The following is a 26,117-nucleotide window of genomic DNA, read 5'->3' on the forward strand; positions in this document are numbered from 1 at the left end:
TGTACTACATCTTATAAGGGGCTATTGAGAAGTCTAACTATTGTGGTTTTTGTTTTGTTTGCAGTAGAATGAGTTTAGATGCACTGGGATAAATCTTATTTAAAGGAAGCCTGTTTATAGAACACTACCTTTATCTTATTGCTTATATAAATCCAAGTTTTGTACTTGATCTTTACTTAAAATTAGGTTCATATCTGTAGCATCTTATGTTCTTTGCTGTTACATTTCACTCATGTCCTATATATTCTGTAATTTCTTAAAATAGTGTTTTGCGCTATTTAAGTGCTGGATAAATTGGACGAACCTCGAAGACAAGAATCTTTCCATCGCTGCCATTAGCACAGTTAATTGCTCTTGCCCTGGTGAAGTGGTCCAGGTCTGATGTCAGATTTACTTGATATGATATGCTTGACAGTGAAATTTTTAAAATAAATTATTTGTTCATATTTGATTAGGGTAATTTAGTTTACAATTTCTACTCAGCACCCTTGTGTTTTTTGTTTTTGTTTTTTTTCCCTACGGAGAAAACAAGCATTCCTTTCAGAAATTTATTCTTCTTACTTTCAATAGTGCTGGATATGCACATGCAAAGATGTTAACTCTAAATGGAACAAAGACCCAAATGTAAGAGGTAAAACTGTAAAACTCTTAGAATAAAATAGAGTATATCTTGGAGACTTGGCTTAGGCAATAGTTTCTTAGATATGACACCAAAAGCACAAGCAAAACAAATTGTACTGCAGCAAAATTAAAAACTTGTGCTTCAAAGGACACCATCAAGAAAGTGAAAGACAACACAGAACATTTTTGCAAATCATGTATCTGATAAAGGACTTGTATCTAGAGTATACAAAGAACTGAATAATAAAGGACAAATAACCCTGTTTTTTAAATGGGTAAAAAATATGAAGTTATTCTTCAAAGGAGATACACAAATGGCCTGTAGTACATGAATATGTGCTCAACAAAATCAGCTGCCTGGGAAATGGAAAACAAAACCACAGTGAGATGTCACGTCACACCCACTAGGATGGCTATAATAAAAACGACAGGTAACAAGTGTTGGCAAGAATGTCGATAAACTGGAACCCTCATACAATGTTGGTGGGAATGCACACTTTGGAAAACAGCCTGGCAGTTCTTCAAAAGGTTAGTTAAATGTAGAACTGCCATGTGACCCAGCAGTTCTACCAATGGGCATATACCCGAGAAGTGTACAAATTTCATAGCAGCATTATAATAGCTAAAAAATGTCCAACTGATGAATGGGTAAATAAAAAATGTGTTGTACCCATACAGTGGGTCACATGGTAAGTGTTTTACTTCATAACACACTGCCTGAACTGTTTTTTTGCAAAGTGATGTACCATGCAGTACTTCAACCAGTTATGTATGAAAAGTTCTAGTTCTTCTGCTTCCTCCCTAGCTCTTGGTATTGTCAGGGTTTTGTTTTGAATTAGCCATTCTAATGGGTGTGCAGTGATATGTCATTGTGGCTTTCCTTTCCATTTTTCTAATGACTAATGATGCTGAACATCTTTTCATAGGCTTATGTGCCATTCACAATCTTCTTAGGTGAAATGTCTGTTCAAGTCTTTTCCCCATATTTTAAGGAAGATTGGTTGTTTTCTTATTGAATGTTAGTTATATATTCTGGATACAAGTGCATTATCAAATGAGTCCTGCAAATAGCTTCTCCCAGTCTGTGGCTTTTTAAATTTTTTAACTGAGGTGTAGTTGATGTACAGTATTAGTTTCAGGTGTACAACATAGTGGTTCACAATTTTTAAAGGCTATAATGTGGCTTTTACTTTTTCAGTGTTTTGAAGAACAGACATTAATTTTGATAAGTCTAATTTATTGACTTTTTCTCTTTTAGGGATCATACTTCTTAGTGTCATATCTAAGAAACCTTTGTCTAAACCAAGGTCACAGATTTTTCTTCCTATGTTTTCTTGTAGATATTTTGCAGTTTTAGGTTTTGCATTTAGGTTATGATCTATTTTCAGTTGGTTTTGGTGTGTGGTATAAGTTCATATTTTCACATATTGATGGTATCCCAGCACCATTTGTTAAAGGGCTATTCTTTTCCAGTGAATTACCTTTGATCCCTTGTCAAAAATTGACCACATAAATATGAATCTATTTCTGGGCTCTCTGTTCTGTTCCCTTGATCTATGGATCTTTCATCAATACTACATTATCTTGATTAGCCTTATATAAGTCTTGAAGTCAGGTAGGAATCCTCCAACTTTGTTCTTTTTAAAAAAATGTTTGGCTATTCTAGTACCTTTCCATATAAAGTTTATAATCAGCTTGTTTTTACAAAAATTCCTGCTGGGATTTTGACTGGAGTTATGTTGAATCTATAGATTAATTTGGGGAGAAATGATATCTTAATAACATTTAATGTTCCAATCCATGAATATGATAATATGTATATATTTTTGAAGGTCTTTGATTTTTTTAAATCAATGTTTTTCTACATGTCACATACAGATCTTATACATATTTTTGTACATTTCATGTTTTGTGGTACTACTATAAAAGCTAATTTTAGAATTTCAGTTTCCAAGTGTTCATTGCTACTACATAGAAATACACTTTTGCATACTAATGTTGCTAAACTCACTTATTAGTTCTGGTACCTTTTTATTAAGATCCTTTGACTTTCCTATATAGGCAATCACATCACACCATCCACAAATAGTCATATTTATTCATTCCCAATCTATAGTTTTTGTTTAAAAAAAAATTTATTGTACAGTGACCTCAGACACAACGTTTTAGAGGAGGGTTTTGTTCCCAATCTTAGGGGGAAGCATTCAGTCTTCACTATTCATATGATGTTAGCTATAGGCTTTTTTGGTTGAGGATCCCTTCTATTCCTAATTTGCTGAAGAGTTTTTTTTTTTCTAATCATAAATGGGTGTTGAATTTTGTCAGATGATTTTCTGCACCTTTTTGGAAAAAAAACTTTTTGAGATATAATTTACATACCACAGTATTCACCCTTTTAAAGCATATAATCTAGTAGTAGTTGGTATATTCAAAAGGTGGTTTTCTGCAATTTTTGAGATGGTCATGTAATTTTTGTTTTGTATGCTGACACACTGAACTACATGGATTTCTTTGAATGTTGGGACAACCTTTTATTTCTGGGATAAACCCAACCTAGTCATGATGTATTTTTTTTTAAACATATTGCCAGATTTCATTTACTAATATAATAAACTACAGAGTTACATTAAAGTCTGTGGCTTTAAACATTACCCTGCATATACCCTATGGCTTTTGAATAAATCAATAATGCCTTAAATGCTTTCATAAAACAATTTTTAAACAAAATTTTAATTAAAGCCTGTATATCTTAACATTTTATAAAATCACCTGGATTATAAAAAGCTCACAGTTGAAAATAAAAAGGCTTACACTTGGTCTATAGATAAGGACAAAATGTGCATTAAAGAAGCCCTAACAAGGAGAAAAAAAGTCCTAAGTTATTTACATAATGAAAATAACTACAATAGTAAAGGCTTTCTAGCTGGTTGGCTTCCCTCTCCTTTGGGCTGCTGTTCCAGAATTCCTTTATAAAACACATAAGGGATGTAATATGATCACAGGGCTGGAGGTCCTGGTTTGAAGAAGCATTCATTTTCTTAGCTATTTGTGTTATAAAACAATAAAAATAGAAAACTTTTCTAAAGGTATTTTTATTCACATTTTACATAAGACTGAGAAAATGTCAGTTGTCCATATCAAAGAATGGGGAAGCCAAAACAGTAGTCTCTCCCCCAAGGTCACTGCTCCGCTTGTTTTTTTTACCTGTAACATTAAGTTTCTGTTTCCCATAATAGTCCAGAGGAAAGACCTACAGGTTGCTTTTAGTTCTTGAGAGAAAAGGAAATTAAGAAAGGTGCTCATCATAAGAACATCAAACATTAAAAGAAAAGAGTTTCTGCCCTTAAAAGAAACAGTGGAAAAAAGACAAGACATACTCTCATTTCAAAGCAATTTATGTTAATGATAACTGGGCAACATGATAGATTTAATTTTTAGTTGTGTGCTTTTAGAAGTAATGTCAAATTTACTTAATATCAGATATTCTAAAAGGTTTCTTGCATCTTAAATGGTTAAAAGTGGTGTTATTAAAGAAAAAATGCAAACCCTTTTTTTACAGAATAGTATAAATGTTTATTTTCTGTATGATTTACTTTGCTGTCCTGTTTTTACAATATAGAAAAGTGTATTCTTTGAATAGCTCTAGTAAATATAAATTTAATCTTTCTACTTTGGGATGTAAATAGAGCTAAAAAATTATATACCCAACCCTCCCCAAATAGTCTTTTAAAATTGTTGAATTAATGTGGATATTAATCTTGTTCAGCAATTTGATGCAAATGCCTAAATACAAAAAGTTGTTTAGTAAGTACTACACAGGAAGGAAAAGTCTTAATACTTTAGATAGCTTCCTGAAAATCAGAAAAACTAGTAGCATTTGATTGCACCTTCAAATTTTTACAAGCAAAACATTCTCAAGCAATGCTGTCATACATAATCTACAACTGTAATCCAAATTTCACAAACATTTTATGCACACTGTATATAAATACACATCACAAAGGTGCAATTAGAATTAAACACAGAATATATACAGAATGAACAAAGTTTAGGTTTAGACAAAAAAGGTAATCTTTTGAAAAATAACTTGATTAGATATTATTTTATCCTCTTACACTAGTTTACATTTTTACAAATTTTAATTAAACATACTAGATTGAGGTGCTAAGAATGTTTGCACTATCTACATTTAAAGTTACTGCACTATAATTTTATAAATCCAAATTTTAAAAGGAAGATGCTTAATGAATAACGGAATCTTTTGGATTACTTAATTTCTATTGCCTATATCTTGCATGTTCATATGAACATATATACACACTTAATACATACAACTATAGATTCCTTGTAGGAAATGTAATAATCATATACTACTAATTACTGAGGATTAAGGTACCTAGCAAAATGCCTGAATTCCAACATGGTTTTTTCTCATCATAAAATCCAGAGTCCTATTATAACAGGCTCTTAAATTCATAAAGCTTTTGAATTCTGAATTACTGAAAATGATTTAGGTTATCTTAGTAATTATATGAAAACACTCATACCTTTAGCTAACCAAATCACTGGCTAAAAATAATGCCATAATAAGCTTCCCTTATAAAAAGAAATCCCACTACAATTTTGAAAGCTTTGTTAGGAGGCCCCTTTCAGTAAATCAAGTAAGAGTCATAGATTGGTTTGAAACCTCTTAGTTCAAAAGTCTATAAAAAGAACTGTTTGTATAGATGAAAAATCCTTCTCTAAATTCATCTCTTAGAGCTTCAATATTCTTTATTTCTCCATCCAAGCCAAATTTGTTAACTGGTAATTATGTAAGGTTCTATTTTATCACTACATAATCATAACATTTACTTCTATTCATATGCACCACTCATTTTAATAGTACCCCTTAATCACTGACAATTTATTATTTCAAATACATACCGCCTCCTTGAAAGAAAATGGAAACATCCCAGAGCATTTCTTAGTCACTCCTTATTATAGAAACAAATTGTCTGTCCTTTGAGAATTATTTTCTGTCCGTTAACACTTTATATGTTTTTAAAAAAAAACAAAATAACTTTTTTAAAGTGTGCCTACGGAGTACTTCCCCTTGTGACAATTCCCAAAGTGACAACAGGATATATTCCAGAATCCACCCTAAAAAGTTGATTTTTCTTAAAAAGATAGTGCTTTTTCTAAACACAAAATGTCATTTGAATATGTTTCATAAGACTTTGTTTATGTAGACATTCTTCTATCTGCTTATATTCTAGATCTAGTACCAAAGAATGACCGGGTAATACTAGTGCCTCTTTGGCTTTTTCTACTGGAACAAAGTCATACAACGCCATACATTATAAATTATATAATAGTAATTTATAAATGTTCTTTGTCAATAGAATCAAAAGGACAGAACATCTAGTTCTTAAGAAACCCAAGCAAATTAAAAATCTATATAATACAATAAAGAAAAATTCAATTTAGAAGGGGCATAAGCAGATTTAACTAAGATTTAAAATGTAATTTCCTCATTTAAAATTTCTCCTCTCTCAATATTACAATTTCAGGTCTCACAAGACTGAATTAACAATCCAATAATTGTTAAACTATCTTCCAGAAAATCAGGTGTCCCTGCACCTTCAATTTTCTGTACAGTTCGATTTATCAGTCTTTTGTGCAAGAGTTAGCAATTCATGGCACAAGGGTCACTTTTTGCTTTTCCTGCAGAGTTGATGACGCTCATCAAACATCGTCCGAATTCCTCAAGTATCATCCGTTCAGCTGCTGCCTTTGATTTCCCCTTCTTGTCTGCCTGCTCTGCCTGGGCAAGAAGGCAATTACACGTGGCTTCAGCTACTTCCTTAGTGACAAACGTAAATGGCAATCTGAAATGATTTTTAAGAAAGAGAGAGATGATGATGGTGTTGAATAACAGCCAGAGTGGCTGACATTCTTTCACCTAGAAATCTCTGTTGACATTTTCATGATTCAGCAAGCACACTGAACATCACAGTTTGTGCGATGAACAAAAGCACATCCCAGAGAACTTGTAAAAAGTTATACCTGGTTTTTTTGTTTGTTTGTTTGTTTTTTTGTGGTAGGCGGGCCTCTCACTGTTGTGGCCTCTCCCTTTGCGGAGCACAGTCTCCGGACGCGCAGGCTCAGCAGCCGTGGCTCACGGGCCCAGCCGCTCCGAGGCATGTGGGATCTTCCCGGACCGGGGCACGAACCCGTGTCCCCTGCATCGGCAGGTGGATTCTCAACCACTGCGCCACCAGGGAAGCCCGCATACCTGGTTTTATTATTGAACGTTTTAAAAACATAACGTTTTACGTAAAATACATATAACCTAGACAAGGTTACCTGGTTAACTGAAACGTAACTCTACATGTTGACTGGATACTGCTATAACAAAAGTCCTCCTGATTCATGTATGTAAGCTCTGAGTGCAGTTTTTGTTTTATATACTGTTGTTTCTGCACTGCCTAGAACAGTACCTGACACAGAAACACTCCATGAATATTTGCTGAATGAATGAATAATATGGGAAATTGAAAGCACTATCTCCTGGACAACATGGAAAATAAAGCACTTTCCCATAGTCCCATATAATGTTTGTAAAAAACAAAGCGCACCAAAATTTTGCATTATTCCATGATATCAAAAACGAAAAAACAGGGACACCAGATGCTGTTCTGTACATGGAGTTTCATTCATAAAGACCTGAACTATTGAGTATTAAAGCAGAGGAATCCATCCCGAGGCTAGCTATATGTAGCCAAGTCGTAAAGCCTAAGAGACAAAATCGGGTAACCTAATCTAACCAGTAACTCAACAACCTGTAAGTAAGTAGTCACTGATAGAAGGAAACTGCAAAACAAAATGAATGAAGTCTGGGACTTCCCTGGTGGTGCAGGGGTTAAGAATCTGCCTGCCAATGCAGGAGACAAGGGTTCGATCCCTGGTCCGGGAAGATCCCACATGCCGCGGAGCAGCTAAGCCCAAGAGCCACAACTACTGAGCCCACGTGCCTAGAGCCCGTGCTCTGCAACAAAGAGAAGCCACCACAATGAGAAGCCCACGACACAACGAAGAGTAGCCCCGCTCGCCGCAACTAGAGAAAGCCCGTGTGCAGCAACAAAGACCCAGAGCAGCCAAAATTAAAAAAATAAATAAATTTTAAAACAACAACAAAATGAATGAAGGCCTGAACTTAAGGCCCACTATGACAAGATAGGGTGACAGGATTTAGGCTGCTATACATTTGTATAGAAATCTTTAAAATACAAAAAGCATTTTAAATTAGAAAATATTATAATATTAAAATATTACAATAAAGTTAACATTACAATATTATTGAATAAGTAATAGTGTATAACAGTAGCACTCATTATATGGTATTTGGAAACTATAGGAAAGAAAATGGAAAAAAAATTCAAATTTTTGCCACTCAAAGGCAAAACCTTGTTAATATGCTAGTAGGACTTCTTTAATACAGTTTTTTTATGCTTGGTTTTGATAACAGTGCATAATTTTGTGTTTTTTCACACTTCATAATAACAGATATCTTCCCAAGTTGAAAAATTAATTGTAAATATTTTAGTGTAGCAATATCTTTAATCTCCTCATAGAGATTAGACTTAATAATCTAAGGTTTACTGAAAGCAGATGACCAGAAAGGACCCCTTGTGATACCCCTCATTAAGGTGTCTGCCCATTTCTACTTCATTCAGTCAAGAACTTTTTGCTGATTATACTCCAGTTACAAGAGTTCTTTAGAACTAATATCTGAAATATTTTGTAAAAAGCCTTACTTTAATAAGTTTTATAAGTTGGATCTTATTCCAACTTCGGCATTTTAAATGAAATACCATTTTCAAGGCTCATTCCATTTAATAATTCCTCAGATTCACCTCTAACGAACTCTCTACTACAAATTCAAGTCAGCATGCTATGTTGCATTGGGCTGTGCTTTACTAAAGCTGTGCTTTACTCCTCAGAGCCACGTGAAAAGGGTGATGTGAAGGATAAGAAAACCGAGGTAAGGCTCAGAGAGGTGAAGTGCTTGTCAAAGTCACAAATTACAACAGAGCACAGATAGGATTTAAACTCAGGTCGGCCTGCCTGTAAAGCTCCAGCTTTCCTACTCCAGAGCTCAGCAGTCTAGGGAAATGAGGTACAATAACACAGTGTGTGATTGGCTCTCCAACAGGGTGGGGAAAGTGCCACAAGGGCACGGGAAGGTAAGAAGGTAAGAATGTGAAAAAATATGAATAACAACACAACCAGTAAGAGGTATAAAAATTTTGGTTTTCTTCAGGGTTTGTCAAATTATGTAAATACCTCATCTTAGTAAGCAGAAATCCAATTAAATTAAGCACAGTGACCTAATACACTACTGTGCATTTTATTTTATTTTTTTTTAATTTTTATTTTTTTGCGGTATGCGGGCCTCTCACTGTTGTGGCCTCTCCCGTTGCGGAGCACAGGCTCCGGACACGCAGGCCTAGCGGCCATGGCTCACGGGCTTAGTTGCTCCGCGGCATGTGGGATCTTCCCGGACCAGGGCACGAACCCGTGTCTCCTGCATCGGCAGGCGGATTCTCAACCACTGCGCCACCAGGGAAGCCCCACTGTGCATTTTAGAACTGTACAATATATCTGACAGTGATTTTTCTGTTACTTTTAAATTCCTTTACAAGTAATTAAAAATAGAAAATGCAAAAGTCAGATGTGCAACAACCAAAAGTATGAGCCCAATTTTGCCCCAAAAAAGAAACTTCACCAAAAATGAATACATCATACTATAAAAAGATATGCAAATATTGACTTACTTTCCTCCTCCGCTATTCAAAGCTGGTGCTGGCCTAGTAAGCAAGTCCGAAATCTGAGAGGATAACTTAGTCTTTGCTGCTGTTTGTTGCTGTACCCTTACTTCGGCTGCATCTGCCAAGTGCATCAATGTCTTTCTTTCTGGGCTTTCTTCAAAATTCTTACAGCCAATACATTTGCATATTGAGGAACACATTATTTTTGCCTAAAAGATTTACAAAAGAAAAGCTTCCAAATCAAAACCAAAAGACATCACTATAGTAGACTCCACGATCAAGTCAACAGGTGACAGAGTTAGCTGGTCGACTGACACAGATAAAATGGAAACATCTCTTGCTGACAGACACCAAAGGGGCCAGCTATGCATGTGCATAGGTCCAGTATTCTTGGCCACTCTGAAAGTGGCTATACTATGTTTGTTTGAGGCCTTCCACGCCAATTTTCCCCCACTATAGATTTTCCTCCTGATATGAATAACATATGTTCTTTTATTAAAAGATAAGTGATACATTACAATATTAAAAAATAAGGGTCATCCAGAATCCAGCCACCTCTATCAAATCACTATTAACATGTTGGTGACCTCCCACTTATGCAAACACACACACAGTATCATATCAAAGGGATTTCACAGACGCTATTTTTATTATGAATACCCCCCCCTCCCTAAATCCCCTGTCCAGAGTCCCCAAACCCTTCAACAGTCCATATTAAACCAGTGTGTCCTTTCATGTAAAGATATATAAACTATATGTATATTTATGAAAAACACAGCCTTTAGGTACATATATTAACTTACCAATACAGAAGTCTTCTTTTTTTTTGTTTGCTTTACATAATCATATACCCACTTTTCTGCATCTTCCTTTTCTCACACTATACTTCATGAAATCCCTCCCTCCAAGTCATCTGGCATAGGCTGAATTCATCCTGTTTAATGACTGGCTATTAATCCCTGGTATGGATGTGCCACATTTTATTTGGGCATTCACTCCTCTACTGATGGCCATTTATTTTGTTTCCAGTTCCTGAGTTCCACAAACAATGCATAAAAACATTTTTTTGTATATATTACGCTTTTATTTCTATAAGCTAGGTTTCTAGAATTGGGCTCACTGGTCAAAGGGTACATGTAATTTAATTTTAATAGATGTGGCCAGATTGTTTTTTCAAAAGGCTATATAACACCTCACATCTCATTAGCAATGGATAAAGGAAGCCTTTCCCACATTCCCCTCCAACAATGTATACTATAGCTCTTTTTAATAAAGTGAGATCCCGTTCTTTAATTTACATTTCCCAGACTCCTAGTAAATTTTAGTATCTTTTGTTGGCTACTTTTTCTTGCACAAACCCACATCAATTTAAATAAATAAACAAGCCTACTGTCCTTCCTCTCTACAGTAAGATAAATGGATCATATTATGAACACATCTACCCTGCTCCTTTTTTACAATACGCTAATAAATTCCATTTACCAAAGGAAAAAAGAAATGGATATACCTTTTGAGTTAACCGGCTTATTTACTAGGAGCCAGTCTGGGATCCAACTGAAGCAATACTTAATAAGTATCTAATGGTGAAGAGATAAAATTCCTAACTTCCGGGGGAAGAAGACATACTGATAATGGTAATTTGGATTAAGTTTTAAGAATTATAAGAAAGGTACTAATAATGTCTAATAGGAACTCAGGAGGGAGAAATTAGAAATACAAGTCATCCATTTAGCATTGCTAATTCAACTTCTCTTGTGGCCAAAAAAAAAAAAGAAAAGAGGGAGGGGGGGAAAAGAGGTCACAAGAAAAGTCACAGTCACTTAAATAATGTGGACAGTCACTCATTCAATGAACAAGCCCTGAAAGGTGTGTGAAAGGGACATGAATGTCTTATCCAGATGCAGACCAACTGGACCAAAAAAGCCAAGTCAATTCAAAAGATGAACAACACCAACTGTCAGACAACATCATAACTAATTCACAGTGAGCCAACTGGCCTCTGCTGGTCAGAGTTCACTGTATTCCAACTTTTTCCATTGCTTGGTCTTTTAGAACAACATATTAGTTATTAGACATTGTTTATGTCCTGAATGTCAAGGATTTTATCATAATAGATAGAGCAGCTTTCTCTCTTCTAACATATTTCAACCAGTCCACTGCCTTTTCTACTTCTATTAGTTCACAGAATTGTCAACCAGTTCAATTATTTAGTTCATGTATGTCTGAATTTCATATGCTTAGCATGTATTGATTGTTCAATGCCGTATGCAAGAAAGGCTTTCTTTGCCCTTCTGACCCAGCTTTATATCAGTTTCCATTTTCTCTTTTTTGTGTGTAGAATTGGTTTTATAGCTTACATGCTTACATATTCATGACAATTTTTGTATGATATGGTCTGTGAACAGAAGCCACCTATTTCGTCGGGTGTGCAAACAAGTCAGTCTTTCCCAACGTGAATGAAAAACTGGCTTGCCAGACTCTGCGACGCTGTTTAAGACTTTCAAAAATAATCTTGATTATGTGCAATTTTCACTCCTACTGACTTTAGGACTAACAAAATGTTACTTTACTGTACTTCTTGAGAGGAGTATTTGACCTCTGAAATATGTAAATTAAGAATTCAATACAGAGAGAATACAGTACACAAAATCTTTACTACGACACACCTGGTATGGGGGTGGGGCACTGGGCTGCACGTACACGCTCCTAGAGCAGAGCACACCTGGCCAAGGGAGAGTGCAGTGCTTGCTGGTATTACTTTACCAGGCCAGGCCTTCGGCCAAAACTAAAATAAGGTTTCCCTCTGCATATGAAATCTGAACGAATGAAAATATAACAGATGAGAAGAGCCAACCGCCATAGGAACGACTCAACCCAAAAGATTATCAGTAAAGAGTTTCGGGCGCACCAAGAAACCAATTGTAGTAACCTTGGTTTAATCTTGGGCATGACTAGATTGCTTTATTTAAGCTTTGAAAATAAAAGTAACAAACTATATAGTACTTTGTCTGAAACAAGTGGATCATTTACACGGCATCTATCAAAGCAGAGTTTCAATATACATTTTCCAGAAAAGATGCTGCCTGACCCATAAATAAAAACAGCCAGTTGAGTGGGATGGTTAGATGGTAAAATGAATGCAGTCACCTCACAATAGCCAATAACCTCATCCAGCAATTACATATTCCTCCTTACCTATTTTTATGCTCACAAGGCAAACCTTCTAACATAATTTAATTTTCCACAGAGCAGTGTTCTTCAACAGGGCACTACTGGCATTTGCAACAAGATAAGACTATACTCTCAAGACTGCACCCTAAAATGCAGGCTATTATCGGTATATATTTCCGAAAAGTGTGTAGGGGAGAAACTGGGTAGTAATACCCCTCAGTGGAGAACCACTACTACAGAGTTTCCAGTCCACTTTGATGTTATTTTTATTGAAAATCAATAAACTGGTGCTGTGGTTCGCATACTTTCAGGTACAATGACCACGAAGTTATGAGCTGATAACTCTGCTGATGAGACCCCAAGCTGTAATGACAAAACAAAGGTATTGTTCCTCTGAAGCCCTGCTTGGGAGGCGAGAAGGTAGGTCTTCCTCACATTAGGGCCCTTGGGCTGACTTTTCAAACTGCAATATTTTCAAACTGCAATAGCAAAGTAATTTCCCAGTTTTACAAGTAAATTTTTTTTGTATGCACTTTCTAAAGTTATTTTCAAAAGATGGTTAGATTATTTTTCCCAACCTCAACTCACCTCATAGCATTCACAGTAGTTTTTAAGACATCCTGATCGTTTGCAATTACATCCTTTGCTGTGACGTCGATCTGATTCTCCCTCCTTTCCTTTCCCTATCTTGGGCTTAAAAGCTTCTGGATTTCTGTCAAGGCATGCCTATCAAAACAGATCAAATATCAAGTGATGTTAAATCACGTAGATTAAACTTAAATTCTGCAAAGGGAATTAATTTTCTTCATAAAATACTTGAGCTCAACAAAAAAAACAGGTGAAATTGTAAACTTTTGTCAGTTAAATGAAATAAGAAATAATCACCTTTATTGCTTTTTGCCTCTCATTTTCATGTTCCAGGTTATTATAACAATTAGTACAATTGCAATTGTTGCAAAATTCACCATTTGCAAAGCAATCACAGTATCTGGAATATAAAAATCATTGTAAGTCATATAAAAAAGTCATTGTTAAGAGAAACAAAACTAGAAATTATCTTATTTAATAGCATTATATATGCAGTAAAAAGCATTTTAGAAATGTACTCAGAGCCACCGACTCAGAGTTAACAACATGTACTGACAAGGCTCAAAGGTAAAGTCACCAGCTCCTAGAATTTTGGTTTAGAAACTTAGTTCCAGTAGTAACAGCTGTCAACACAAGAGCTATGTGATTTTTATGCACCCCAAAAGTAAGTTATTTCAAAATCACAAAAAGGAAAGACATGGGCTATATTCTACTATATTAGTGGAACCTGCTCACGTCATGTTTCTTGGGATTCTAAACCCCCATAAGACCACTGCTTTTTATTTAACTGTTTCATGTCCAATCTCTTCAGTACTAACAAGCAAATTAATCAACAAGTTAAAAAAACTACTCAGTATCATCTAAGAGACCAAATATAAAGGTCATAAATAAGATCAAATTTATTAGTAAGGACAGAGATCATGTCTGTCTCATGCAGCTGGATCCCTAACCCCTTACTCCAGTGCCTCATCTGTGGTAAAGACTCTAAACTTATTTCTTTCTGAATGAATGAAAGAGTCTTTTTACCCTGTCATATGTGTTCATTCACTTGTATGTTTAATTACTTAGACTTATGAAATTGGTCTGTTAAGAATTTTTAGTTAACTCCACTTCTTTTTTTTTTTGCGGTATGCGGGCCTCTCACTGTTGTGGCTTCTCCCATTGCGGAGCACAGGCTCCGGACGTGCAGGCTCAGCAGCCATGGCTCACGGGCCCAGCCGCTCTGCGGCATGTGGGATCCTCTCGGACCGGGGCACGAACCCGCGTCCCCTGCATCGGCAGGCGGACTCCCAACCACTGTGCCACCAGGGAAGCACCAACTCCACTTATTTTTAAAAGCATTTTCAGTTATATCAAATGAGGAAACAGCAGCAAAAAGACTTACAATTTCAAACACAGAGATTTTGTACAATTACAAGGCTTTCTGGGCCGACTGGCAGACTCTGATGGCATTATGCTACACAGACACAAACAAAAAGATATACATTTTAATCAATTAAAGGTAAATATTTAAACTGAGAGAAGTCTCTAATCTGTAAATTCCTCCTAAAATAAAGCTTTAACAAATGTACCCATCTCTAATAAAAGTTTGTTATGTTGTTCCATTTACATTAAGTTGAAAAGCAAATTGTACCATGAAAAGAAAGGTAGAGAGCCAAGATATGGATTTTAAAAAAAAGAAAAGGAAGTTATCAATAGTTTCTGAAGACCATTCCACAAAATATACTCTTTCTTCTAAGAGAACTAAAGTTGAAATCTCCTAAACTCTTTTGGGATTCAATTACAAAAGGTAGTCAGTAGAAAAGGGTGCATGAAGTTGGAATTTAGGAGGGGAGAGGAGAGGTAGACTGGTTCCATGTAATTAACTAAAGCACTGCTTCTCAACCAATACTGCAAAGGCAGCAATTAACAGATTAAAAAACAAATAAACAAAAGAAAAAGCAAAGACCTAAATAACAATTTTAAAACTAGTTAATATCATTTTAAAAACATATTCAGGAGGAGATAGAGAAAGAGAGAGAAAATAACAAATCACCTGTGCCAGAACTGGTGAATCGGAGTAAAAGATAATTTGGGAGTTCTCTGACTATTCCTGCAACTTTTCTGTTTAAAGTATTTCAAAATAAAAAGTACCGCAGAGGCACACTCACATGGCTTTGAGGGGAAAAAAATTAAATACATGTATTTTGAAATATATATGTATATTTGATGTTGCATTTAACCTGATCCAACAACTTAACTTAGATATATTCAAATAACTCACTCACCCATTGAACGGAAGCCTTGCCTGGGTCTGGATACCAGGTGTTCCGGTAAAGTTAGAGTTGCTTGCTATAGACACATAGGAAGACTGCTGTAGCTACATATAAAGAAAGGTAATTTCAGACCATATTTACAAAAATGGACAATACTCCTAAATATAATGATCGGTAAGAAGCACAAATTCATCTATTAAAATAGGAAAAACAGAATGGAGAATTTCATACAAACATACTCACTACCTCATTGAGCTCTTCTAAAGACCCAAAACTAATACCAGAGGTTAAAAACAATGTGGACATTTTAAAGTACTACATGCTATAAATATAAGAAATTCTTTCACAGAGGAATAAGGATATCAGAATTAGGAAATTCCAGATGAATGTCCTGAAAGTACTGTAGTAAAACTTGTATTGGCTAGAAAAATGCAATGTGTCTACTTGTAAATAAAATAAATAAAATGTGATCATTTATCACAAGTTATAGAGAATGAGAAGTTACATACATAATAATTAAGTTTCTATTTTACACTGATTTCTAAACATAAGAAAAGAGATGCTAATGATAAAAATACTGAACACTAATTTTTTCAATCAGTAGCCACATAACATACTCCAAAGTACACTTCTTTAAAGTACACAGGTTTCTGTCTCTCTTATAATCTTGAGTAGATCAACTCAACAGCTTAGAATATGGTGCTAATTAATTTGCTTGATTCTTACATGAAAAAGGAAATAACTTCTATCTTTTTCCTAGAAAGCAGCAATCCTAACCCAAGCCAGCCAATTGGATAATATGTGGCTTTGATTCCAAAGATAACCAAATGTCATCTAAAGATGACCAGATCTGGACAGATCACTACCAATATATCACCTGGAAGTGCATCTCACAGTCTATTTTCCAAGAACAGGTGAGCGGCATCATATTCATTATGTGAGGAGGAGCTTCATTACAGTCACAGTGCTTTCTAAACGCACTGGGACTCTGCTGATTTTCACTCAACGTATTTTCTCTTATATCTACATGATCTTGCCCTCCTACCAAACTGTCCTCAGCTCCAAATTGCCTGACTTGTATACTTGACTTGTGCTATATATTTCTGAATACTAAAGATATATAAAAATAAACTCAGAAGTTTTCATTAACAATTCAAGGTTTTGGAAACAGTCTAAACACTGAGTTAGATGTTTCTGAGTAGTTTTAGAATGTGATAATGCTAGACATCTTAGACCCAATTAACCTTTTTGAAATGCAATGACTTAATTTTTTGTCCATACCTGAGTCACATACTGAGCAGGAAGCACCGCATAGCCTACATTCCCTGTTCCCGGAGCTGGTGCCAGCACAGTGCCTGGTGGCAGGTTCGTGAGGTTTGGCTGGATTTGTGGCAGTGGGGTGGCAGGCATGATGAGCCGCTGCTGTGGCTGGCTGGTGGTCACTATTTGGGAAGTTGGATTGATTGGTTTCGGAACAACCTAAAAAGAAAGGAAGTATGTCAATGACCACGAAAATAAATTTCACAGTTTCTCAATTCAGTATACATCTCTTAAACTTAGGGGATTAAGAGGTCCAAACTATTATGTATAAATAAGCTACAAAGATATACTGTACAACACAGGGAATATAGCCAATATTTTACAGTAGTTAAAAATGGAATGTAAACTTTAAAAATTGTGAATCACTATATTGTACACCTGTAACTTCTATAATATTGTCCATCAACTATACTTCAATAAAAATAAATAAATAAATAAATCTCTTAAACGTAAATCTTAACTTTCAATTTTAAAAGTAAATTGTCTGTTTGGGAGAGACTGAGACAAGAAGTGATGTGATACTCACTTGTTTGACAGTCTGCGCTGAGACAAGTGGCACTGACATCCGCACTGGGGTGGTATTAACGACCACTGGCTTTGCTTTGTAAAAAGGAGGGAGGAAAAGGACCGTTTGTTTACAGAAAATACTATTTAAAACATTTAAGATACTTAGTTCCCTCATGACATCCTCATGAGAGAGCTTAAAGAATTCCACTGGTTTCCTATTTGGAGGAATCTTTAATCAAGACAGTTACTTTCAAAATTCTTTAACCCATCTAAACTAGAGAACTTATATCTAAGGTAGCTATAGTCTATCCACTTTATGAGACAATGTCTGTCGTTTAAGATATTCTACTGAAAATACTTCAATCTGTATTCAGATGCTTTATATATTCACTACTAAATCCAGTGAGATGAAATGATGCATAAATTTAAAACTGCCATTCAGGAACTTGGGTAACAATGCTGTTCTATACTATTTCTAATTCTGTGTACAATTCATTATTTACAGAGTACTACTAAAAGGCAGCATAGCAGCAAGGTTAAGAATATAGTCTCCTTAATTCAACTATACTTCAATAAAAAAATAAATTAAAAAAAAAAAGAATGTAGTCTCCTAAGTCATAAGACTTAGGAGACTAAGTCTTATGACTTAGTCTTATGTAGTCTTACTAGTCTTAGTCTTATGTAGACTCCTAAGTCAAATCCCAATTCTGCTGCTTTCTAACTACTTAAATTCTCTTTGCCTGTATCCCCATCTGCAATCTAGGGATAGTATCTCCCTTACAGGGTAAGAGAAATAAATATGTTAATTCATGAAAATTTACTACAACAGTGCTCAACAGATAATAAGTGCTCAGTAAATGTTAGTTCCCATTATTGTTATTGTTCTTGTTGTTATTACAAGCATTACTGCTACATAAATGTCACTGTAGACAGTGTTCCAGGGAAACTATAGTACAAGACACCTGCTCAAAGAGATTACATTCAAGTAGAGCAGATTAGACGAGTACCCAAATAAAATAAATATTGTTAAAAAAAAAAAAAAGAGAAAGCACTGTGGGAGACCCAAGGAGACAGAACATACATCTGACTGGCAGGGGCTGGGAACGGGGAAAGCTGCATAGAGGACAGTGTCTGAGACAGTCCTGACCAATGGTCAGGCTGCAGAGCGGGCATACAGACTGGAGGAGGGCAGTCCACACAGAGGCAGGGCAAGAGAAGTGGAGGCTTGATGCTGGGCACTTCACAAAGTGCTACGGGACAGACCGGTTTGGCTGGAACCTAGGGTTAAAGTAGGCAAGCACTGGCAAAAAAAAAAGGCAGACTGCGGCTGTTTTGTTGAAGGCCTTGAATGTAAGGGTAGAGATCTGTATATTTAATCTGTATTATTAATTCAGCAGGCAATGAGAAGTTTCTGAGGACTGTGATGTTCGGAAACATTATTGGAATGGCACAAAAAGAAACTGTACGTGGCAGCGGTGTGTAAAATAGAACAGAGCTGCAAGAAAGAAAGTTAGAAGAGTACAAAACATGAGAGTCTAATCTGGGGTGATGGCACTGGGAATGGAAAGGAGAGAACAGCTGCAAGAGACAGGGTGGAGGTGAAAGGATGGCAGGAACTGTTAGGTACAAGGGGAAAAAAAAGGTTATCATGGAGCTTTCAAGTGAATGGGAAAATGACAGCTATTAGAATTAAAAATTCAAGGATGAGCTGATCTAAAGGGAAGAAGAAACCTGACATGGAGAAATACAGTGATGAAGTTCCAGGAAAAAGGTTGGTACTAGACCTGTATGTTTGGATCAAAAGAAGTACCATTTCTAATACTGCCTACTGCCACTTCCTCAGTCTAAAGGAGGGATTTAAGAAGACTGAAAGGACATCTCTTCAGGTCTTATTTATGCAAAAGGCCTAGAGCCTGCTATGAAAGAGAGAGGTTGAGATAACGGGATCTAAACTGCTGTGAACACTGAATCAAACAAACTTCTGAACAATAAAAGAAAAAGAACAGACTTCCTTGGATAGAAAGGCTGTTAACAATGTTAACAAATTTTTTTTTACTTTTGGTGGGGATGGAAGGGTTGATGGCTGAAGACGAGAAGTTGACAGCCCTGGAAGAACATTGGAGAGAGAGTACTCTGATCTAAAAGGGAGCAGGCCCCTGCAGCAAGGTGACAAACTAGGGAGAAGGGGGAAGGTGGGAAGGTCGGAGACCTCCAGAAGGAGCAAATGATCAGTGGTGGTGATCGCGTATCTCTGAATATACTAGAAACTACTAAACTGTACTGTATTTAACAAGGGTGAATTTTATGGTAGATGAGAACTGTATCTCAAAAAAGTTGCTATACAAAAAGAGTGTATGACCATGAGTTACAGGAGCAGTGCCATCTGATACACGATTTGAAATTGTTTCCTCTTCTGGTTTTTTTTTTTTTTTTTTTTTTTTTTGTGGTTTTTGTGGTATGCGGGCCTCTCACTGCCGTGGCCTCTCCCGCCGCGGAGCACAGGCTCCGGATGCGCAGGCCCAGCGGCCATGGCTCACGGGCCCAGCCGCTCCGCGGCACGTGGGATCCTCCCGGACCGGGGCACGAACCCGTATCCCCTGCATCGTCAGGCGGACTCTCAACCACTGTGCCACCAGGGAAGCCCCTCCTCTTCTGTTTTGATTATAATAACCACTGTAGCAATACTATAAGGAATTAAAAGGCAAATTAAAAGGAATTAAAAGCCTGAATTCATGCTTGGGACACTGAAGAGAGGACACCCAACACCACTTGTTCCTTGAAAAGGTGATGATGGTCATTGGTTCATGAGCACACAAGCAGCAATTCTGAGGTAACTGCACAGCTAGAGAAATGTAGGAACTTCCTGGTGGTCTGTGAAATGACGGGGAAGGACCCTTATTCACATCCCATGGGAGACTTGGATGATTCTCATAAGGATAAGGACAGGGAAGTGTCCCCACGCATGCACACACACACACGGAGCTAGAAAACTTGGGAATTCTGGGTTTACATTAGCTTGGCATATGCATGCTGCGTTTTAACTGAAATCTGGGGAATGAAGAAAACAGAAAATGTAGTGGTCAGAAAAAAGAACATTATAAAATACACATGGGAAAGGGGTCATACTTATATAACTAAGTCAACAGTCTGGATTTCTCCTCCTCAACTTTTTTTTTAACTGGAGCACAGTTGCTTCCTCCTCAACTTTTGAGCATGGTCCCACATCACCACTACTGCAGTTTTCATAGATGCTGGCATAATCTTTAATTTTTTTGGTCTTTAATAGCAATTCTGAACAATCCTTTTAGAACAGTCTCCTTTAAAACTTTAGAAACCATACCTGCAAGTGTTTGAGGGTAAATCAATTTCTTAAATTGATTTCCTCCCTAATCAAGATTGTAGATTACATTCTAAAGAGATTAACCAAGCAATCTTCTGGGTCCTTCTGCTGTGCTACCTGCCATCCAGCCAGCAATTAATATGGTGGAACGTTTGCTGGTGTTTGTATGGCTTTGATGGGAAAATGTACAAGATGAGCCCAATTCCCTTTGGCATTTAAGTAAATCCTTCATAGGGAATTAAGCCTTTAGAAAAACACATCAATACATTTTATGAACTACAGCAACTATTTAGTGTATCTCTAATGAAAAATGTAAATTTAACTCGTTATTCCTATGAAATAATATATTTTACATATACCCACATCTTTTATGGGATAGGAGAGTAAGACAAAAAGAGGGAAATATGGGCGGATATGAGGGAAATAGCATGGGTGGTATACGTATGTGAGTAGGTGGGAAGAGGAGATATACAGAGAGATGTGAAGAAGCCAGAGAGACAGATGGGAGAACGGAGAGGGAAAGTGAAGGAAAGCAAAAAAGGAAGCAGCAGGGAAGCAGGAGGCGGGTGAGGGATTGCTAGGAGGCAAAGAGACCAGCGAGGTAGAGAGAAGCAGAAAGACAGACATAAGGTTGGAAAAGAAAGAAATGGTAAACACACTAGAATTATGAAATGTCCAACCCATTCCTCCACTCTTCCTGGATCTTCAGCGTCCTCTTCTACTTGTACTGAACGCTTATTCTTGATAATAAGTAAATCAGTGCTAACGTTACACTGGAAATGGATACTCAGCATATGTGTATACACACAAACATAAAATATAACCAACTATATCTAATGACTGCTTTATATCATTATGATATATAAGAAAATTGGACTTGTAGCACTTAGTAGCACTTGCTAAGTAATGAGAGAATATACACTTGACTTCCTTAGTCAGTAGTACATGCAAATTTCATTTTTCCTCTCATTAAGAACACTGTAATAAAAGATTTCCTTTCAAAATCAGTTTAAAGAGGGAATAGAAAATATAATTACTTGAGATGTCTAATTTTAATAGAATACACACCAAAATACTGTTTGCCTCATGCACCCTCCATTTTCTCCCATCAGTAATTTAAAATCCAAGATTTTTCTTCCACTTTCCCTTAGATGAACTAGCTATCAGCAATGAACAGCTCCATCCCTCTGATCCCTTAATAAAACTGAAGGTGCAAACAAATGGTCTTTAATTCATCTATTTACACCCAGCAAACAATAGATCATTCACTTGCCATGTCATTTTGACACTGACAGAATATGCAGTAGTCTTCCAAGGAAAAAAATTAGGCCCCAAATATAAACTGTCCTCATCCTTTCACAGTTTCAATTTTTTAACAAGTAGATAAATATGGAGAAAGGTTATGTGTGTGAGTCTGTGTATGTATATCAGGTGGCTGGAAGGATTAAATACAAACAAAGTAGGACTACAAACAGGAATACTTTTCAGGAAAAATACCAATGAGTAAAATAACATTTTAACTGATTTTCATTAGCAATTACAGATTCAAAATAAGTAAAGGATGAAAGTTCATACTTATCATTTATACCTTTCCTACTGGTCATTTCAACTGACCCCCAAACCCTGTGTAGTTTAGACAGCTTTCTAGTTTAGAAAATAAGATAAATAATTTGGTTCCATTTAAACTATCCCACTGGCATAATGGTAGGCTTTTAAACCAGCAATAAAATGGCTACCCACAAACTGATGACTAAGTAAGATTATCTGGTATTACAGCACACTGTGTATCAGTTTCTAGCAGAGCAAAATACTATAGTTATATACAACTGGGATTCTATTTCACTGCCTTCTGCAACAGCTGCTATTCATACTCAGCTGAAATGCCATACTTAATCAGGATTTCAGCAAGAAAAGGACCAATTTCTAAAATAATGTTCAAAGCATTGATTATTGTTTTTAAAAAAATGGTTACTAACCTTGCTGAAGAGGCTGAGTGTTTGTACTGGGATTCTGACTAACTGGCTGGGTTGAGCTACTGGCTGTTGTGGCAGTAACAAGTCGGACATAATGAAACTTGCTTCCAGGCACTTGAATCTGCTGGACATTGGGAGCAGTTGCCAGAGGAATAATTGTCTTAAATTGTGATGTGCTCACTCCTCCAACAGTGATGGTCTGCACAGCTGATTTCACTGCCTAGTGAACAATACAACATGGCTCTCATTAATCTGTGATCTTATTTTCCTACTTCGTTTTTACTCATGACAACTGCTCAAGGAAAAAAGTATGTTCCTGAATTTCATCAAAAGCTGTTGAAAGGAACAACCTGTTCAAAGAGAAATGAATAGTAATAAATACAGGAGTGAAACCAAAATTAATGAGTTCTACCATCCCTAGTAGTTAACTTCCTTGACAGTCCAGGTCAGATGACTTGCTATGAAGAAACTATTACTTAAATTGCAAGAACTCACACAGTTTTGTTAACATCAGTTAAAATTTCTAAGAAAAAGGTTATTTAAAAACTTTCAGTATTAAACCTCATATTCAGAAAGAAAGGACACAGATATTTGTTTTTACTGCTATCTGCCAAATTAACTATGGCAAATTTCATTCTCACATGTCCTAAAAGAGAGAGAAACCCCAAAGAAAAGCCCTCATTAAGTCTAGCCAACTCTGAAAGGCTTATAATATTCCACAGATACAAATGTACCCACTAACCTATGGGTAGAAGGCCAAATTCAATCCAAAATTACCACTATTTTGGTTGTCTAGGGAAACTAATTTTGGATGATTCAGATCTGACTCAATATAATCATTTTAATCATTTTTAATCCTTTCCTTCAGTCCAACAAAAATGTGACTTCCCAAAAAGCTAAATGAAGCCTCAAAAGCAGAACAAAACAAAAGCCTTTTAAGATGTCTCCGATTGATGTTTAACCAATGTATGACAGACTGTCATACAAAGCAAAGATCCAGACAAGATTCTCTAATTAGTTCTATGGTATTATTTTATAAATAATTACACCACTACCTATTCTTCAAAAAGCCCTCATGCCAAAGACAGGTGACATGACTGAGGAAATCTATATTCATTATATGGATGATAATTTATAAAAGAATAATTCTGAAGAATTTGAACATTTTCATAAAAGTTCAGGGGAAAAAAGGAACAATGTCATTAGTTTGGAAACTCTACAGATAATACTCAAAGTAGATTACTTCAGCATAAAATAATTCACACATTATCAGTAAGCAGAGGCACCACAGAGTAGATTTAAAATAAAGATAAGAGATAACAGCTGTGATGGTGAGTTAAATGAAAACATAAAACTTAAGAAAAGGGATAAAATGTGTACATATGGAAGCTACTGAAAAATCAAGCAAGCTGTGAGTCAGATGCATACAATGGTACAAGAGACATTGTCTTTGGTCTATCGACTCAAAATGAAAAAAGAATACTATTTTAAGAAACAAGGTAGGGGAAGGGGGGTGGATAAACTAGGAGTTTGGGATTAACAGATACACACTACTATATATAAAATAAACAACAAAGACCTACTGTATAGCACAGGGAACTATATTCAATATCTTATAATAACCTATAATGGAAAAGGATCTGAAAAAGAATATATATATGTATAACCGACTCACTTTGCTGTACACTTGAAACTAACAACATTATAAATCAACTATAGTTCAGTTGAAAATTTTCTTTAATTAAAAAAAAAGAAAAAGAAATTATGTTTAAAAAAAAAGAAACAAGATGCCTCAGACGTTAACAGTTAAATTTACTGGGTACCTAACACATACAGAGGACATTGCTTTTGAAAACTCTAAGATTATCTGATTTGAATCTAGCAACCACATTATGAGCTAGGTATAGCATGGCACAAGTACCAGGGCTGGTTTAGTTAAGTTTGCACAGTATACCCTTTTTCCAACTCTACATTCAACTTTTCTTTTTTGTCTTTTTTTTTTGGGGGGGGGGGGCTATGCTGCGAGGCTTGCGGGATCTTAGTTCCGCAACCAGGGATCCAACCCAAGCCACGGCAGTGAAAGAGCAGAGCCCTAACCACTGGACCACCAGGGAATTCCCTCAACTTTTCTGTATGCTAAACTTCAAGCTACAACTCTTACAAGCTGTATATAACTGGCTCTTTTAAAGATTTTTTTTCTGATGTGAACCTTTTTTTTTTTAAGTCTTTATTGAATTTGTTACAATATTGCTTCTGTTTTATGTTTTGGTTTTTTGGCTGCCAGGCATGTGGGATCTTAGCTCTCCAACCAGGGAGCGAACCCACACTCCCTGCATTGGAAGGCGAAGTCTTAACCACTGGACCGCCAGGGCTCTTTTAGAACAAAACCAGATCTGACTATATTTTTTATCAGTATACCTCTATTTACATCTAACATAGTTAATTAACTATTTGGATTTAAATCTACCATTGTACTGTTTCCTATGTGAACCACCTGTCCTCTTCTGTTCCTTTTTCTCTCCTTTTTTGCCTGCTTTAGTGTTAAATGTTTCATTATTTCATTTTCCCCGTGGTAGCTTGTTATTTATACATTATGTTACTATTCTTACAGTAGCTGCCCTAGAGATTACAATGTCCAATGTAGGAATTAAATTAGTACTTTAACATCACCAAGACAATAAAAGAACCATAGAACGTTAACATCATTTATTCTTGCCCCATCTTTGTGCTACCATTAAGGATTCTTTAATTCTCCATATAATTTAAACTCTATAAGACATTCATTTAGATATACCCACAAATTTCCCTTTCTGTCCTTTCTATACCCTTTCTGTGCTTCCATTTGGGATCATTTTCCTTCTGCCTAAAGAACTCACTTTAGGATTTCCTTAAGTGCAGGTCCGCTAATGAGAAATTCTCTACACTTTGCTTCTCAAAAAATGTCTAATCCTTTTTTATAATCTCTCTTTTGCTTAATAAAGTCATCTACTGAATTTTTTTTTTTTTTTTTTCCGGTACGCAGGCCTCTTACTGTTGTGGCCTCTCCCGTTGCGGAGCACAGGCTCCGGACGCGCAGGCTCAGTGGCCATGGCTCACGGGCCCAGCCGCTCCGCGGCATGTGGGATCTTCCCGGACCGGGGCACGAACCCGTGTCCCCTGCATCGGCAGGCAGACTCTCAACCACTGTGCCACCAGGGAAGCCCTCTACTGAATTCTTAATCTCAGTTTTCAGTTTGAAAATATTCATCTGATTCCTTTTTATAGTTTCTAATTCTCTGCTGAAGTTCTTCATCTTGTTAAATAAATTTCTGAATATATTAATCTTAGTTATTTAAAAAGCAAATCTGATAACTCCACTACCTATACCTCTCTGTTCTGAATACTTTGGTCTGGATGCCTGATACGCCTAATGACTTTTGACTAAGTGCCAGACTTCATTTGTGGAAAATTAAGTAAGTAATTTGAGACTTAGAATGATTTTATATTTCTACAGAAAGCATTAACTTCGGCTTCTGGCAGGCAGTTAAGA

At 36.2% G+C, this 26,117-nt stretch overlaps 1 protein-coding gene across 4 annotated transcripts in view; it reads right to left on the reverse strand.

The window, feature by feature from the left end:
• Nucleotides 1-3,701: 3,701 nt before the first annotated feature.
• The window catches only part of LIN54 (lin-54 DREAM MuvB core complex component), a 68,168-nt gene continuing 45,752 nt past the window's right edge, over nucleotides 3,702-26,117 (reverse strand). For all 4 annotated transcript variants that reach the window (XM_059066983.2, XM_059066981.2, XM_059066982.2 and 1 more), the window contains exons 5-13: nucleotides 22,592-22,808; nucleotides 17,295-17,368; nucleotides 16,730-16,927; nucleotides 15,461-15,552; nucleotides 14,578-14,649; nucleotides 13,491-13,593; nucleotides 13,194-13,331; nucleotides 9,441-9,643; nucleotides 3,702-6,491 (exon numbers count right to left, since the gene is read on the reverse strand). In XM_059066983.2, the coding sequence (XP_058922966.1) occupies nucleotides 6,290-6,491; nucleotides 9,441-9,643; nucleotides 13,194-13,331; nucleotides 13,491-13,593; nucleotides 14,578-14,649; nucleotides 15,461-15,552; nucleotides 16,730-16,927; nucleotides 17,295-17,368; nucleotides 22,592-22,808 (1,299 nt within the window). In that variant the 3' untranslated portion in view covers nucleotides 3,702-6,289. The remainder of the gene's footprint in view (nucleotides 6,492-9,440; nucleotides 9,644-13,193; nucleotides 13,332-13,490; nucleotides 13,594-14,577; nucleotides 14,650-15,460; nucleotides 15,553-16,729; nucleotides 16,928-17,294; nucleotides 17,369-22,591; nucleotides 22,809-26,117) is intronic.

This window comes from Kogia breviceps, chromosome 6 (assembly GCF_026419965.1).
Source record: "Kogia breviceps isolate mKogBre1 chromosome 6, mKogBre1 haplotype 1, whole genome shotgun sequence".
Lineage (NCBI taxonomy): Eukaryota > Metazoa > Chordata > Mammalia > Artiodactyla > Physeteridae > Kogia > Kogia breviceps.